Source organism: Octopus bimaculoides, chromosome 2, assembly GCF_046866305.1.
Source record: "Octopus bimaculoides isolate indiv1 chromosome 2, ASM4686630v1, whole genome shotgun sequence".
Classification (NCBI taxonomy): domain Eukaryota; kingdom Metazoa; phylum Mollusca; class Cephalopoda; order Octopoda; family Octopodidae; genus Octopus; species Octopus bimaculoides.
In genome coordinates, this window is record NC_142929.1 from 124492716 (window position 1) to 124512646 (window position 19931).

General features: G+C 32.7%; 1 protein-coding gene across 1 annotated transcript in view; it reads right to left on the reverse strand.

The window, feature by feature from the left end:
- LOC106871078 (EEIG family member 2) overlaps positions 1 to 19931 on the reverse strand; it is a 114918-nt gene that overhangs the window by 16202 nt on the left and 78785 nt on the right. Inside the window, exons 3-4 of the mRNA XM_089347639.1 lie at positions 8199 to 8353; positions 7364 to 7532 (exon numbers count right to left, since the gene is read on the reverse strand). Coding sequence (XP_089203765.1) covers positions 7364 to 7532; positions 8199 to 8353 — 324 coding nt within the window. The remainder of the gene's footprint in view (positions 1 to 7363; positions 7533 to 8198; positions 8354 to 19931) is intronic.

Sequence of the window (19931 nt, forward strand, 5' to 3'; positions counted from 1 at the left end):
GGCTTTATCTGCATGAGGTGAAAGGAGAGAGGGTTCTAGAATCTTAGATAATCATATATCTAACACTGCTTTTGTAATAACATGAAACTTTGTTTCAATAATCATCCTTGCAAAAATGCACTCCTAATAAACTGCATGTGAATGAAGTAACCCTTTAAATAAAAAGACTAATGTTTCATGTACAGCATAAGTTATCAATAGCTTTCAGATGTCTATAAATAAAGCAAATACAAGAAAAAAATTAACATAATTTGGCTATTGTAAATTAGGAAATACATGGGTTATTGCAAATTTTTCCTTTTTAAAATTTTAAGGCATTTCCCTTCTACCTCTTTCTCTACTCTCTTCTTTTGTTGAGAACCTAATGCTGAATTCATTAACCATTCAAAATTTTCACAGCTTCAGCTTGTGCAGCAAAGCAAAAAGGAAAAATAAAATCTTTGGCTGCAAAGATGCCACAAAATTTCAAGTTTTTCAGTTTGATCTAATTGATAACTTAATTACCAGGAACTCTGCTCGTATATCAACCATTACAAGTACACTGGGATTATTTCTGTTTGCATGCAACTGACTTCAACATATTTTAAATTTTACCTCTTACTTTAGAAAGGGCCATAACTATTGAGTAACTTTCTCAGTGAAAAGTTGTGATATTCTTTTGAGTCCCTGATGTTATATACAGTGTTATATGTGAGGAAGCCGAAGCTATGCTACTGAGTCTAAATCACATTACAAGAAAAAGAAAGATATATGAGTAATGGACAGCCCTATGTTGACTTGAAAGTTGATAAGTAATTCATTTGGTGGTTTACAATATTAACACTGAATTTTATCATGAAATTGACTGATGGCCTTAACACTTACAGCATATATTGACAGATATGTATAGTGCAGTGAGAGCAATTACTTCTTTTGAAATTCTGCATATGTCAGTAAAGATCTAAACTACAAAACCCACAAGCAAACTTAGGTGTAATGCTTAACACAATAGGCCAAAAGAAAGACTTACCATACTAATATACTTATCTATTTTTTATTCATATGTGAAAAATAAATATCATGCTATTGTGCAAACATACAAAATATGAATATTTAACTCTTTGGTGAATATAAGTATTAAAAATCATAATATAAAGTTATATTTATTAAATTGACAATAAGAAATCTAAATCATTGCTATTATACCTTATCTTTTAATGAGAAAGATGGAGCAGGTAAAAATTGTGCTAGATATGTTATGAAACCATGTCTATTTGAGCTCTAATCTTGTCATAATAGTTTTACTCTTCATACATTCAGAGATACTTAAAGGAATACCATTAATATATAGAAGAACTAATGAACTCAAAATTAGCATCCCATCCTACAAAAAGAGCCTTACACCAACTATAGAAATCATTTATAGTTTCAGAGTTTCTAAAGCCTTAAAACAAGGTAATTAATGTATGTACAATTCTGCTTCACAAAATTCTAAAATAAATATATGCATATTTCCTAAATTCAAATTCAGTTCCTACACTATCATCAACTTTACTTCCAAACTTAAAAACAAATAAAGTCACTTTATAAACGTAAATGTTGTAAAATATTACAGATTGTAGGCAGCATACTAGAGTATGGAGTCGGTTTCAAGATGAGTTCAAGTCATTTATAGAAATGTTAGAAGACATCATTAGAAAATTTAGTAAATCTATTTAACTCTACTACACACCAAATTTTAATGAACTCCAAATGACAAAGCAGCTTAAAATAATCATCTATAATGTTTCTTTTTAAATGGAAGTGGAAAATACCATATCATAAGTGGGATCCTGGCTCAAGTACCATAGCATAGGTACTATATATGTATGACATAGTTCAGACATAGGTACCATATAAGTGATAAGATCTTGACAAACCAAGTACTGAAATCATATTTTATAAAATCCTGTCAAAGCAAATACAATATCATTGGTGGTATATTCATGACAAACAAAGTACTGCATCATAAGTGGTCAAATTCTGACATAGATACAATAGAACAGGTGGTGAGATCATAAAAGTCTGCAAGCTAAGTTCTGTTTCTGATTCTTACAAGTTCTCTGATTTTGCTTTGATAAAGATAATGAGCGTTGCAGTTTCAATTATTCCACTAAAATTAAAGGGTCTAATTACCCATTAATGGATGTCTCTGATCATGAAAGGTAATTGACAATTTTTAATCAATATTTTCATAGGGGACTTCAATATTTTCAAACAACTCAAAGATATGAAACAAAAACTAATGTTTGTTTTTTGTTTATTCTAACAATGAAAAAACAACAAATACATATAAAGCACAAATTTTAACTAAAATTAAGGTGAGAATAGGTAAACAATTATACAATAGAACTCTAGGATTCATTCACAAGGCAAATGCACAGTAAGTGACATCGTTGCAAGAGTTTAAACTAATGATAATATATAACCTATAACTCATATCATCAGAGAGTAATCACAGGGGAAAACATTGTCCAGAATAAAAATATAGAGCAAAAGTATTGCGTAGTTATATACTAATAAAAATTCACAATTATAACCATGAAAAATCTATGTTAATGGATTATGAGACTGAAAAACAATGACAGTGCGAAGCTGTTTATACAGTAAAATAGGTAGAAATAGTTTGCACAGACAAAAAAGAGGACAAAACAAATGTACCTAGCAGGGAAACTAAGGAAGATAGTTGCCTAATGCTCAAAAGTTAAATAGGTTATTGGAGAAACGTGTACCTAATAAGTTGTTGATAAAGAAATTGGCATGCCTTTCTAAAATTGTTAGTGCTGATTTTATTTACTTTTTTTTTTACTAAGTATTGCTAATTAATTGCTTAACAATATTTCCCGAAAAGACACTGATTTAACAATCAATGGGTTAAGGGGAAAGATTGATTTATTAAATTTCAAATAGAATGAAACCTCATGTGAAGATAATTCAAATATTCTTTTATTGTTAACTTTCTAAAAGGAGAAGCACCTTTTTTTTTTAAAGCTCTTGAGCCATTTATGTAAAAGTTTCTTATTGACTAACAAAACAACAAAAGGTTTTTCCAAGTTGGATACTTCACTAATGATTCAATATTAAGAAATTAAAATGTAATTCATAAGAAACAACAGCTAAACTTCAGTGGATAAACAATTTTAACAATATAACTTTGGGTGATTTTATTTCCATACTCCTAGTAAAGATGTACTGAATCAAACACATAGCTATCTCAGACATTTATATGAAAACTAGATTGATTTCTTTTCCTACTGTATACACCAAACAGATTGCCTCTTTTAAAATAGGTGATTATGAAAATGACAGTTCTCACATTGCAGATGTAACAAGCTAAACACAAGACAAAATTCAGCAGACTTTATCTGATGCAACCAACTGCAACAAGGGAAACACTGCAGACAGCTTCACACAAAGCTTACAGTTTTATGGTGACATATCCAATACAAATCTATTGCAAGCTATTTTAGAATAAAGCATTTCTGTTTCATTTTTTTACCATGTCACCATAAAAGAGAGGGAAATTAACTGCGTTATTCATCTCTCTCCCTTTCTCTCCCACTCTAATTTCCTCTAGTATATAGACATTATTTAATGACTATTTTGTCCTTGATAATATTTGTTTAGTCTAAGATATGCCTCTTAACATTCCTTTAATGTTATCACATTTATTTATTTCCACTGAATCGTACAGCTGTTAGTAACTTATTTACTGTCTTTTCATACATCAAACAACTTAATTTTAAGTACCATGTTGTGATTATGAAATTTCTATTTTAAAATCTTAGTGATGTCAATAAAATTTACTAAAATGCACCGTCTTATAAATTTCATCATTGTCTTTGACGAGTTTATAATCAAAGTGTGATAATAGAGTAATACAAAGTTCAAAGCAAGGGGAATGATACAATCCTTTTCATATACTTGGCACCAGTAGGTAGATATTTTCTTTTTATGTTTAAATATATAAACACAATGATGAAAAAAATCTTTCGTCATGAAATAATACACTAACAGTCTTCAATGTGTGACAGACAGATATCTTTCTCTAGCTTTCTCACTTATTTGAACCACTACCTCACCACTGTTGTCCTTATTAATCACAAGGTTCAAATATGTTTCATCAGGATTAATCTGATTATTACATAAGTACTCACAAGTAAACAGAAGGAAAAGATGTTTGTCAGTATTTAGGATCTGATGAACAGCATCATCATTCTCATCATATGAAGAGCATTTCTTATTCAAACTTGCTGTAACACTTTCTGAAATTACTTTATAGCCATTTAGTAACAAACTAATGCCTTGAAAAAAAGTGAGCTTCCTATTGTGTTTTCTACTGATTATATCTTTGCTGTCAAAATTTGTTTTCACAGGTATATGATACAGTATACATAAATATGATATATTCAGCTGTAGACTGGTGTCTACATTGTTCTAAGGCAAACTTACCATACAATACACATGTAAAAATACTTTTAGCATTATTTAAATACTTATACCTTTCACATACACTCACTTTGAGCTGTCACTTTTCTCATAATATTTTAATTATTAAAGATGTGTTTATTTATTTGCCTTTTAAATATTACAGTACTCAAATAGTACTACATTAAAACCTTAGCTAACATAAAACTGACTTCAAGAATATAAGAGAACTTGTCATTGGCTTCCATTTGTTTAACTAACTGTTTAACTTACCTAGTAATTACTACCTGGTTAGTAGTTGGTGCAATGTTCTACAGAGTTAAAAAAAACAAAATTTATTTTAGTGTACTTTAAAGTACACATAGGTATGTTCTGCTGAAATATTGGTTAGTAGCTATGATCTAGCTGTGCAATATGAAGTTATCACTATATATTCTGCTAGAGTGAAGATATCAAGTATGCACATCAAGTATGAAAGTCAATCCTGATAATTTAATGGTTATTTATCACTTTGCAAAGTAATATCATTTGTTAACAAAATCTCACTAAACATGTTTAATTCAAATGCATATTGGAGACAAGTACCATTCAGATGGGGGCAGGGTGAAATTAAATATACACTTTCATGAACATTTTTGCAGAACACCAAATGAAAATGAGCATTACATACCTGACATACAATCTGACAGATAAAAATGGAAAAAGAGAAAACATGATTTTGTGAAAGCTGAAGGAATTAAAATTATGAAAATGCTCTCATATGGAAGGAAATATAATTACATAGAAGGGAAATATTTTTAAATGATTAATAAAATTTTTTTTTTAAATCATAATACAAACAATTTAAGATGAAGAACAAAAAAGATAATGTGAGATAAATACAAGCTGTTTATATTATATTTACTTGTGAAAATATCTATTAAGTAAATTGATCAGCAATGCATGAAGAGCTCACCAGGATACTTGACAGAAGATATTCTACTGAGATATATACTGACAGTCTAAGGTTGGAATGATTGATTATCCAAGTTCAGAAGGTAATAGATAAAGTTAAACATTTATCTTTATATCAACTCATTAATCTTTAACTAGGTTTCTACATCTATATACCAAATGTTTTCAATGTATACCAAACAAATATGAAGAAGTTTAACCTTTAGCACGCTGTAGGTGTATCATGTTACCGGGTGAGTTTTCTTCCCTGTAGTAACAAGGCAGTGGCAGGGGAAATGATTCTAAAGAAAAGGCAGTGTGCTAAAGGTTAAGGCTTAACATAAATACAAGTAGATATGATGAGAACAGAATATGACACTGTTTGGTATACAACTCAATTTGAGAAATCATTAAAAATATCTGTAGAAAATGATTTATGTCAGTAATGTAGTAAGATTGGCTTTGTTTAAAATATAATTTTTATTTCATAAAAAGTCAAACTTTTAATAGATAAAGGTAAATTTGAAAACAGAAAAAAAATAATATAAAAAAACCACCCTAAATTCCCACTTCAAACAAAACTCATAAAATTAATCTCTAAAAATTATGGAAAATGATAAAACCTATTCTTGTCCAATAATCATAAATAACATCAAATACAGAGGAAAATTTTGTGGAGGTGTTTGTGAAAATCACCTGAATATAAATTAAGTATTTAAGCAAGTAATATTTTTCTTTTTATGTTTGGTTGTATCACTAAAATGTTATTACGTGACAATTAAGAAGCTTTAACTGAATAAGAGTTCAATGACATGACCATATCCTACATTAAAAATAAACATTAAGTATATATAGTTTATTGTACACATTGACTTTAAAAGCTATAGAGATGTCTCTATGATAGTTAATTAATAGTAAACAAAGGTTTATATTAAGTAAATGAAGTTGATTAATAGAAAACAATTATGGAGCACAATTATCTCAAAATTTAAAAAAAAACAAATGTTTCTGACCGATTATTGTTGTAACAAAAGTATAAAGTTTCAAGATCAATCTAAAGACATAATGTACAAATGTCAAAAGAAGAAACGACAGAAAATTAAACACTCCATTATTGATGTCATTACATTCTGGTTTGAGTTAAAATGGCCGGCAGTAAAATTTCATGTCAATCTACATTTTCCTTTGACTGAGGCTAACAAAAGTACTACAATTTAACAGCCCAACTTGTTCAATATGACAGACAGCTGTTAGTCATATTTAAAGTTAAGTTATGCTTAGGAGTTACTCCTAAATGTTATATCAGTATGATTACACTGGAATATCTACAGTTAGAAACACCAGTCATCTCTATGATTATTACTCATCTGCTCAGATGGAGCTGACTCAGGTTAGCATAGATAAGAGGATTCTGAAAATCTGGAGCTGATGAATCAAATTTTCCTTTAATTTTTATCTTATTTTTTTTATAGCAGAATGTCTTTTTTAATCATTCAACCATGAAAGCTTCTTATATTTTACAAGATGTATTGAACCAATTAAGATTGTGTTCTATCTAAAAACACAATACAATAATCATTACTGGGTTTACCTGTGGGATGAAAATTTAGGTATCCTGCACATTCTTCAAATGCAGATGAATGTAAGACTGTGATTAATAACCAGGATAATAATGAGCATAGTCTTTGAGATATCATGATATCATGATACAGCTCAGTACAGAAGAAATGCATAAATAGAAGTGATGTCTAATTATGAATTAATCATTTTCTTAATCAACACAAAATAAAAAAATATTTTATAAAAAAATTAAAATGTCTCTTTTCCAAATTTAACTATTCCCAGAATAATATTTTTCTATAAAATTAAGGTAATTATTACAATTTTTTCCTTTAGTTTTAATACTGGAAGTTATCTATACATTTGTTACAGTTGGTTGGAAAGCTTACTTAAGAAATAAAAATGAAAACTATCTTCAGCTTACCTAGTATGTCCGTGAATATCATTACTTAAACTTGACTGCCGACTATGACCAAGAGATCCATATCCGGAACCTCGCGAATGTTGACTAGCATAGCTAGAATTTCGGGAATGGCTCTTCTCAAAATCGACATCACGGGCTCCTTCTGGATCAGTTAAAATAGGAGGAACCTCTGAAAGTACACACAAAAAAAAAAAAAAGAGGTCAGAATTGTAAATTCCATAGAGATCAACAAATAAATATCAAATATACCTACATATTTCAAACACAGTATTATAAATACTGATGGAATGTCTTTCTGGACTATTAAAATTATCTTTTCTCTGTTGTAAAAATTCAATAGTCTCATAGCCAAGCGGCCATGAACAAGAACCCGGCATGAAATAAATATTCAGCACTTCAAGCATGATCATAAAGGCAAATGTACTTAAACATTATAAATTTGATAACTCCTAACAAACTGCAAAAAGTAGCATTTTGCAAAACAGAAAAGATGAGGTTAAGTGTTAGAAAAGTCCCACATATATTTTATCTACACAGCCAAGTTGTGGGAGTACTATGACATACATTGTAATCTCAAACCTATTTTAATTTTGGATACGTATTCAAGGTAGTACAATTCAGTCCATATGGTTTAGCTTACTTAGATGCCAGGATGTAGTCACCACATAAACATACACATGTAAAAATGTGCACACACATGCACATGAAAATGCCTACACAGAAGGCATTAGCCCATGCACAATTGCATACACACACACACACACACACACACACACAGATACATATTGGTTATACTTTCTCAATATTTACAAATAAATTCTTAAGTAAATCTTACCAAGTGGAGCAATGTTCGGTTTGTCTTTTCTGGGTAAACTACCAAAACCACTACTGTTCGAAGCAAGGCTTCCTTCACTACTGTCCACTTTATTTTCAATGCCATGGTCAGCTCTCAAGTCTGCTGAAAATGTAACTGACTGAGGAAGTTTTTCCCTGAAAAACACAAAATAGTTTATATAAGATTTAACAAATCAAAAACAGACTATTGATCATTACTTTCAAAGTTTGACAGAAAAAAAGTAAAGTTTCCTTCTGGAGTCATACTGATTCATAAGAGCCAGTTTCCTGACTTCCATGGTCACTAATCCTTATCTACTTTCCAAATAAGGAATGTTTTTTTTTCCATTTTTCAAATGTGCAGAGCTACAGAATGCATTTTTTAAAGAAAATCAACAGACACATACAAAGATTTCATGCAGTTTTCATCTACCCTTTCCACTCACAAGGCACTGGTATGGCCTGAAGCCAATGTACAAAGCACTTGTCCAAGGCATCAGACATACAGTAGATGCCAATCATCGTCATCATCATCATCTTTTAATGTCGGTTTTCCATGCTGGCATGGGTTGGACGGTTTGACTGCAGTCTGGAAAGCCAGCGGCTGCACCATGTTCCAATGCTTCTACTGCTGGATACTCTTCCTAACGCCAACCACTCCGAGAGAATAGTGGGTACTTTTTACGTGCCACTGCCACAGGAGCCAGTTAGGTAGCCCTGGCATTGGCCACGTTCAGATGGTGCTTTTTACATGCCACTGCCATGGGAGCCAGTCAGGGGACACTGGCATCAACCACATTTGGATGATGCTTTTTACATGCCACTGGAACAGGAGCCAATCAGGGGGCACTGGCCACAGCTATGATTTTGGTTTTACTTGACTCAACAAGTTTTCTCAAGCAAGCATATCATATCACCCAATGCATCAAGGGTACACTTAAATGGGCCAGGCATGCAACACTGGCATCGGCCATGGCTGCGATCTCAGTTGCTGGGTCTTCTCAATCACACCACATCTCCAAAGGTCTCGGTCTCTTGTCATTGCCTCTGTGAGGCCCAACATTCGAAGGTCATGATTCACCACCTCATCCCATGTTTTCCTGGGTCTTACCTCTTCCACAGATTCTCTCCACAGTTAGGGAGTGGCACTTCCTCACATAGCTGTCCTCATCCATTTGTAACACATGACCATACTAGCGCAGTTATCTCTCTTGCACACCACATTTGATGCTTCTTATGCCCAACTTTTCTCTCAGGGTGCTTACACTCTGTTGTGTGTGCACACTGACATTACACATCCAGCGGATCATACTAGCTTCATTTCTATCAAGCCTACACATGTCCTCAGCAGTCATGGCCCATGTGTAGCATGACAGTTTGGATGCATGCATCATACAGTCTACCTTTTATCCTGAGCAAGAGGCCCTTAGTTGCCAGCAGAGGTAGGAGTTCCTGAACTTTGCCCAGGCAATTTTTATGAAAACCTATTTAATTATAATTATGCCATTTGTGCAGTTAAATATGGCTTAGACCAGAGTGAGAAGCTGATAAAAATATATTGGACAAGTATAACAGAGACAATGAGTTTTGTTGTGGATTTAGGTTTTGATGTCTAACCATATTGACAGATGAGGTGACAGAGATACACATTTAGCTGGAATGATAAACCATTGAAACTGCAAAGGTACCATACTCACAACTTAGCCATGTTGTTTGGAATACACTAATGTAGTGTATCTTTAATTTTATACAAATACCTATTATATCATAAATAAACATGAACAAAAATAATTTTATTCATATCTTGCACACACACACACACACACACACACAATAAATTGATTGTTATGCATTCCTTTGTTACCCTCTAAAGCAAACCATTTTAACCATTTTGAAGTGATTCTATTTATTAAATGACATCTAAAAGAAAGAAACCAGAAAAAAAATTGTTTCTCAAAGAAAGAAAATCCTATTTTGTTTAAGTTTACAAAAACAATGCTATGTTAAATGTAACTCCATAACTGATAAAACAATGTTGTCCTTCACTTTAATACTACTTAGAATCAGCTGTACTTTTAGGTAATGAATGGAGCCATATTACTGTAACTATTTAATTCTTTTCAACATAAAACAGACTTGGAAAATGTACAAGTAATGACTCATTGAAGGTTGATTCAATTACATTTTGCAATAAGCAGTTTAACCATTGTAATCATCACCATCCTTTCATGTCTGTCTTCCATGGGAGTGACAGTTTAACAGAATCCAACAAGCCAGAGAAGTGCACCAAGCTCCAATATCAGCTTTAGTATGATTTCTATGGCTGGATGTCTTTCCTAATGCCAAAGTGTACTGTGTGCAATTTTCAGACCACCAACACTGGAGGTTGCTAAGTAACATGCAAAAAGCTGCCTTCCATTGCATGAGTGCAATAGAGAAGACCGGCAACTTTATGCCAGTGTAAAAGGCTAATGTATGATAAAGTGACAGGAGCAAGTGTCTTGTTATAGAGGAAATACATGACTACCCTGCTTTATACATTATAAAAGGATGGGTGGGAGGAGCTGGAAAGATAAAAATGGTGGCCTCTAAACTTTTTTCTTCCCCACCTTTCTTCTCCCCCTACTCTTATTTCTTGATGAAGGATCAATGTTCAAAACAAGATTCTTTCCCTTCCTCTCAAGTGTTACACTAATAACACTTCTATTTAAACCTGTCCCACTTGTGTTGTCTTTTCTATATACATATATATATATACATATATATAATTGTGTATGTGTGAGAGAGACAGACAGACAGACAGACCGACCGACCGACCTGAACAAATGCACAAAAGCAAGAAACTAGGAAGTGAATCATCAAATTCAAATAAACTCCTCTACCTGGTTGAGTGCTTTTCACTAACCCATTTGTACACCCAGACATACCTATGTGTGTATATGCATGCATCATCATCATCATCATCGTTTAACATCTGTTTAATGTCCGTTTTCCATGCTGGCAAGGGTTGGACGGTTTGACTGAGCACTGGCAATTCAGGAGGTTGCACCAGGTTCCAATCTGATTTGGCAAGGTTTCTACAACTGGATGTTCTTCTTAATGCCAACCACTCCGAGAGTGTAGTAGGTGCATTTTATGTGCCAGCGGCATGGAAGCCAGTCAGGCAGCACTGGTATCAGCCACGCTTGAATGGTGCTTTTTACTTGCCACCAACATGGGTGCCAGTTAGGCAGCAATGGCACTGACCATGCTTGAATGGTGCCTTTTACGTGCCACTGGCACCAGCCACAACTATGATTTCACTCGGTTTTACAGGTCTTTAGAAGCACAGCATATTGCCCAACGAAAACAGGTGCTCTTAAACAGGCCAGTTATGTGACACTAACATTGACCACAACTACGATCTCACTCGGCTTGCCAGGTTTTCTCAAGCACAGCATATCTCCAAAAGTCTCAGTCACTTGTCATTGCCTGTGTGAGGCCCAACATTCAAAGGTCATGCCTCACCACCTCATCCCATGTCTTCTTGGGTCTACCTCTTCCACAGGTTCCCTCCACTATTAGGGTGTGACACTTCTTCACACAGCTGTCCTCGTCCATACCCTACCCATGACCATACCTGCGCAGTCATCTCTCTTACCATATCTGATGATTCTTATGTCCAACTTTTCTCTCGGGGCACTTACATGCTGTTGTGTATGCATACTGACATTATACATCCAGCAGAGCATACTTGCTTCATTTATTTCAAGCCTTCGCATGTCCTCAGCAGTCACAGCCCCTATTTCACTGCCATGTAGCATGGCTGTTCACACACACGCATCATACAATTGACCTTTCACTCTGAGTGAGAGGCCCTTTATTATCAGCAGAGATAGCTCTCTGAACCTTGCCCAAGCTATTCTTATTCTAGCAGCTACGCTCTCAGAACATCCACCCTTGCTGCTGACTTGGTCACCTAGGTAACGGAAGCTATCAACCACTTCTAGTTTTTCCCTTTGGCATGTGATGGAATCTTTTCTGTACATCTTTGGTGTTTATTGCACCTGTACATCTGCCATGCACAAAAACTATCTTCCCAGTTAACCATTCTTTGATATTGCTGTACCTCTTATGTGTCCATAGCTTACATCGGGTACATCCTATGGAGTTTCTACCTATGCCTTTTCAACAGATTGAGCAGGGCCATCTATCTAAAGGGATTTGTGATTTGTCCGCCTTCCTACTTATTAAGACTTTGGTTTTTGTTAGGTTAACTCTAAGGCCCTTCGATTCTAGAGCTTGCTTCCACACCTGAAATTTCTTCTCTAGTTCTGGTAGTGACTCAGTTATTAGAGCAAGGTTATCACCATAAAGGAGATCCCAGAGGCAGCCTGTCTTGAATTCCTTTGTTATTGCCTGGAGGACTATGATGAATAAGAGGGGGCTGAGGACTGATCCTAACCCCTACTTCTATCTGGAATTCTATGCTACACTTGTTGCTAACCCTCACCTCACTGACAGCATCCCTGTACATGGCATGTACAGCTATCACCAACCACTCATCTATCCGCATTGTCCACCAAATAAGGGAACAGAGGACCCTGTCAAAGCTTTCTCCATGTCAACAACAGCCAAGCATAGATCTTTGGCTAGGAATTTTTCCTGCAGCTGTCTTACCAGAAATATAACATCAGCGGTGTTTCTCCCTGGCACAAACCCAAACTGCATCTAAACTAACTCTTTCCCTAATTAGTTGGGCTACGACTCTCTCCATGACTTTCATCATCTGATCCAACAATTTGAAACATAAATAAATAAATAAATAAATAAATAAATAAATAAATAAATACAGAAATACATGAAGAAATACTAATAAATGAATATTATCAATACTCATGAAACAGGTATAATGAAAAAAAAATTTAAAAACCACAAACAGCTAACTTGAAATACTGCATTTCTGAGATAACTTTTTCTTTGAAGTTCATCCATGTTAATCAGTATCACATTGATGTTTCTACACACACTACTTGTAGTTCCTTAATTTCTATCCAGTCATATTTGCTTAATTTGATATATTTGTCCTAATTCCTTTAGATCAGGTTTAACTTCCTTTTAGCTACTTTACAGTATGCATCAGCCATTTTTCTTAACTAAACACACACATACAGGTGAGCGCATAAGTGCAAACAAGGTGGAAAAAATAGTACTTGAATATCAAAGGTAGAGTAATGTTCTTTTTACTAAAGCTGCAAAAATTATCACAGAACTATTACTCAGAGTTTCATGTTCCCATTTGCCAGACAGTTGTGATGAAAACTGAATTTGGTTTTCATCACAACTGTCCAATGAATAGGGATGTGAAACTGAGTAACAGTTCTGCGATAATTTTTGCAGCTTTCACAAGTAAGTGTGTGTGTGTGTGTGTGTGTGCGTGCGTGCGTATAGGATGAGATAAAGAGACCAATGGCATATGTAAGTTTATATTTTATGTAGAATGTCTTACAGCTGTTTCAGGGGAAATTTGATGTATCCCTTCATCTGAGACGGTAATAGTAGAAGAACTAGTTGGTATGCAACACTTACTCGGTATTACCTGTATCATTTGGGTCTGGTTGACTCCATTACCCTTCATAACCTTTTTGTATATATGTATATATATATATATATATATATATATATATATATATGAGACTAGAATGCTTTATTTGAAGCTTTGTAAAGTAGATCTAGTGTTTTAGAAAGCTACAAGGCAATCAGTGTTTTTTTTTTGTTTTTTGTTTTTTTTTAATATAACATCAACAGGGTAATAAACACCAAAAGAGGCTAAACACTTCCAGTGACAACATTAGCTTTCTAAATCAATAAAACTTTGATGACAGAATCATTGCACTCTACTAGACAAACTACAAGGCCTAGAAGTGGAGCATTTGGGATTTCCCTTAAAGAATGTCTGGATCAGTTGCACACAACAACAATGAATGCACTCTTGCCAATTGTTGATAGGGCAGTTGGCCATAATTCTTATGATACTTTAATCTGATGATGAGAGAGCTGTACTTCATTTCATCATGTAACATAATTGCTTGTATCAAGAAGAGTTACACAAGAAAATGTTTCAATGTAAAATCTAAAAATCCAATATTCTTTTCCTGATGAGTTCAGATATCTTAAGCATAGGAGGTCATTTAAATGACAAATTACAAATGAATTGAAACCCAGTCTCCATCTCTTCAAATAAGCAACACAAGTAGCAAAAACTCCTTCAACACAATTTCACTCAGAGAATTTAAGTAACAATGGCAATCTATTTTCTGATATAGCATGTCAGACTTCTAATTATTATGTTGTTATAATAATACAGTGAACAATCATTTAACATTTCACTGATTCTATTTCACATGGCAACAGCTGCAATGTAGCTTGAATTTCATTTCAGTTCATGGTTCATTGAAATAAACAAAGCTAAATTAAATAAAATGAGAAAAATAGAAAGACAACTTTATATTTCAGCAGCAACAGTCACAAAAGTGTCAACTTTCATCGAAAGCTGTTAGCCTTTTCACTCACAACCAACATTTTCATAAGTAACAACACAGTACAAATGTATTCTCATAAAATAACCATTTTTTTGTGTGTTTTGCTCTGCGAAATTTTTTTATTTTTCGTTACTTTCATCAGATCTTAGTTCTAAGCTATGTAAAAAAAAAAAATACAATACAGTCAGGTCATTACAATGTACAAATAATACACCGTCTGGCAGCTAACTTTGTAGTCTATCTGTATTGTGTAAACTATGTTGTATGGCTACTTGTTAGCACACAGAGAGTATTTCAGATGACATGGTACTGAGTTATGGTTAAAGTGATTGTGGATTCATTTTTAAATTCACTAATGTTGCCAATGTTCTCAAAGAAAAATAAGGACATCGTAACTTTACAATGCCACTTAATTTGTATATTAGTGGTTTTGAGCAGTGTGAAAAGCAACAGAGAAGGGACTACTAGAGAAATAGGAGTAATAGAGAATAGAGAGTAAAAATAGATGATAGTGGAAGTGGAGGAGTGTGTTCCAAGAGTAAATTTAAATAAGTTTATGAGAACCAAGAAATAAAATGCTTTGAGAAGCTTAAGGCGATTGTGGTTGGGAAAAGGCTAATTTCAATCTTTCAACTTAGGCAAAGCATGCTGGCCAAGGAGCAAAACTTGGATACCTGCTAAAGAAAGAGAAGGATTTCCAACATTGCGATAGCTCGAGTCATCTTTAATTAGCTCCTGCAGTTTCTGTTCAAGGAGCAAAACACCTCTGATGTTCATTTAATCCACATGACCTTATGTAATGTGGCTGACATAGATATCAGAGGGAAGGAATGAACAGAAAAAGCATGAACTGTCACAGACAACCGCCAGTGGTGTGATAAAATGCATCTAGGATACACTGTAAAGTGACTGGTAATAAAGCATCAAGATAAAATTCATGCCAAAAAGGGAATGAATGAAAAGATGTTGACTCTATAAGCTATGAATAGTTAACCCAAGACAGCAATTTCAAATTGAGGCTATGAGATTAGAAAACTTAATGTTTTTATGAAATTTAACTATTTCACTAACATCCTTGAAAATACTCAGCAGACTAATAAACAGAAATTTTGGTTGTCAACTTGAACTAAATTTACATTTCCTTTAGATTAGACTTTATCCATTAAATAATAACCAAATACAGTGGTTGGTTTTTAAAAATAGAATCTTTCGCTCGACACAATTTAACATCACCTACTTTTTACTCTAGATATATTATAAGTCCACAAACAACATGTAATTGGTATAGAATATTCATTAATCATCAAATCCTTAACTAGTTCCAAATCTTAAATTTCTTAGAACTCTAGCAAAAGAGATGACATCATCATAAAAATTCTTAAATTCACTCTGCTATGCCTCTTTTTCCAAATACTGAAGATTAACAATTACTCACAAAATACAATGTTTTTTTCTAATACCAAAATACCACAGAAATTGCTATACAAATATTTTAGCATCTGTTGCTAGCATTTCAAATGGAAGAAAGAAAAATTCAGATCTAATTGTTACAAGGAAATAATTCTTTTATGCAATGAATTACTAAAACATATTTGTGTTCATCCAATCTTAAACCACTTTCAACAAAGTATCTTTTAATTATTAAGGATTTTACATTCAACTCACATTAATAAAAGTTTTCTCTTTCTCTCTCTCTCTTAATAATAGTTGCAGCCCCTGTTTCATTCCCAAGAAATTAATTCAACAATTCCAACTATTTCTACATTTCAATGCTTTGACTTACTACATTTAATCTATTTCCCAAGGTCTTACTATGAATTATGTAAAACAAGTTTCAAACAAGTTTCATCCCCTTTTTAAAATCTGTATGAGAGAGAGAGAGAGAGAGAGAGAGAGAGAGAGAGAGAGAGAGAGAGAGAGAGAGAGAGAGAGAGAGAAGGAACGAGAGATTAAAAGTAACTTGCTTTCATGTTATATGTTTATATATTTCCACAATGGAAATAAATTAAATGAGAAATGCTTGAAACAAGTGATATAAAATTAAAACATACATTTATAATTATGAATTTATTTAATTTAACAATTGCTCAGACAAAGAAGGGAAATAATTTAGGTAGCGCTTTGGTATAAAAGTTTCAAAAATTAAGATACACCAAAAGATACATTAAGGAAATCCCTCTTCAGTTTTAGAATGAATCCAAGTACGTTATCTGATAAAAACAAAATGTCTTCCACAGTTGAAATAAAAAGAACTCCATTATATTTCAAAAAAGATTTAAAAAAAAAGGAAAGCCACTAACATTCCAGATAATAGTGTTCTCACAACAATAATTTTATCATTGTTTTTTGATGTTGAACACAAACTGAAGTACTAGACCAGAAACAGTGTTTGCAATGTTTTCTACTTCTCTTTCAACTGATTTAGAACTCAAAAACAAGAACAAAATGTGTAGTATTAAATAAACAATAGAATTTTTTTCAGCAACACCCACACATGCATAAATTGTATTTAATAACATCCTGAATAGGTTTTTCTATTGTAAACAATATACAGTGGATCCTTTACTCTTATATTCATCTACATACAGTTTTTCTGAAATAACATTAAAGAAATATCAGTGGTAAAGAAGGTAAGTTCCACCGCTTTAATCAAAAGCACAAGCAGTTCTAATTACACTCATGCTACAACGATATGAAAGAACATTTTCTATTTATTGTTATATTTTGGGATGGTCTTTTTTTTTTTTTTTTTGCCAAATAAACACCTTCACTATATATTTCTTCTTCACTCATTTATTATTGTTATTATTTTAACTTTCTACTTACATTATCTAGAATACTAATTTTATACACATCTGAATCTGAGGGTTTTTGGTTTTTCAACTATAAATACCCACCCCACTCCTAACAAAACACTTTAATGGTTTCCATACGTCATCCTTCAAATAACCCTTAGTTTTATTATTTTTTTTAGAACCTGAAAGATACAATGTCAAATGTGTGGATGAGCTTTCATCTCTTCCTGGTAAATATAATTTTCAACTGACATATATATTATAATGACATATACATTCATCCTTAATTTGTTCTGGTGGATTCAGAGTGAATATGCTAATCACTGTTATATTTCATCTTTCAGGGACACCTTCATCCTTCAGACAATATGCATTCATAATAGGCTCGATATAAGAAGACTTTATTTTTGTACTAATCAGCCATTATTTTGTTCTTAGACAAAACAAAGTATAATAGATACATTATTAAGAAAGAGGTCAACAAAATATTTTTTTTTTGTGTATCAGACAGTTTATGTGTGTAGGAGTGTGCGTAAGTTTGTGTAAGTGTGCGCACGTGCAAGCATATAGTCAGGTTTTCTTTCTTCATCCTTCAGATCCTGTTGTAAAACTTTGATCGTCTCTTCATTTTCAGACATTTCTTTGACAATAGACAATCCCTTTTTCTATCCATTCAATTGTAGCATTGTATATTACAAGGAAATTTCTACTTGTTTCTTTTCTTTATTCATTCATTACTCCCATTTTAAGTTATTTGATCTTCAAGATGTCTTTTGCTTAACACTTGAGAATTTTACTACATACAAAACCTTCCCTTTATTTCATATCTCCCTGTAACTATTTTTCTTATAATTACACCAAACATAAAAACAAATTTGCATTATAATTGGTTTTGTATCCAATTTTTCATGCTGATATAGGTTGAACCAATCCATAATACAACGAGAAGGCTATAAGCTAGCCTTTTCCACTGATAAACCAATTCAAATCATTGTTTTAATGTTCACTTTTCTATGCTTGCATACACACCAAGTTTATTGAGGCAACTTTTCTACAGTTGGATGCCTTGTGAAATACTAATCCAAAACTTAGGCACAAGACCAAAAAGTTCATTAAAAAAATTACTGATTATGTGCTTTAGTTATATCTTTCTCAAAAGTATTGACACATAAATGAATGGATATCAAATAGAAATCAAATCCACATCATAAACCTGGTTTGGACAGAAGCACACTTCTACATACTGAGTGCTTCATATTTATTTTCCATAAGAAATAATTGAGTCTTCACAAGAATTGTTTGTGTTATTTTCACTATAAGGCTATCATTTATTTAACAATCTTAGATTATAAAACACTATGAATAAAACACCTCCATTAATCTACACAATTGTAGCATAACAACAACCAACACAATTTTCTACCATAATTATCTGTGACATATGCAAACTTTTACAGTTAAGTAAAAAATACAATGATCCTCCTCCAATTATTCTTTGATTTCTCATTAACATTAATGAATAACTGATGAGCGATCTTCTAGGCATTACCTGAATTTCACACAATAGCTGGTAATATTGTTACTATTCAGCAATATTCCCCCATTCCATCTAATATTCCCCATTCATCTCTGCTTATAACTGCAAATTCTGCAACCACTATAGTCTAATAGCTATTACATGTTGCATTCACCTCACTTTCTATCATTCTTGAACTTAACTTTGCTTTTTTCATGTACTTTTAAACTACATTTAGAAAATACATGAAACATATCACTCTAATACTCTATGCAAATGTGCAAATTTACAATTTTATATGCAAAATACATTATGAAAAAGAAAGGACAAAGTTATTATAAAACATCATATTAATCAAACAGATAATGGGCAATTCAAATGCAGCAGGTAATGGACAAATACAACAGACAGTAGACTATTCAAATACAATTTACAAAGAACAGTGGTAGTTTTGGAGCACAATGTTTGTTAGAGACTAAAATCTAATGGCTTAAAACCAATTGCATGGTCATTCAAGAGATTATTTTCACTAAGAAACAATTCCCACCACCTTACAAATGAACAACTTGCACAGTTTAATCTTCCAATCATCTTTCTTAGCTGCACCAGTTTTTCGTGTAAATAGCAGTTGCTTTAGATCGCTAAATAAAACCTGGTATTTGACTGAAAAATCCTACAACTTATTTTTAAGTATTATTCATGTTGGTAACAACTATTCTAATTCTTATCTACAGATGCTATCATTTCTGTAAGATACTAGAAAAATAATTCTGACAAGGATGTCATATATATAAAACCTTAGGTTAAATTAGATTTAAAGATAACATTGACTTCTATAATAATTTCTTCAAAGTGGTGATTTTCTTCATTGTAAAGCACTATTATAATAATAATAGTTCCAA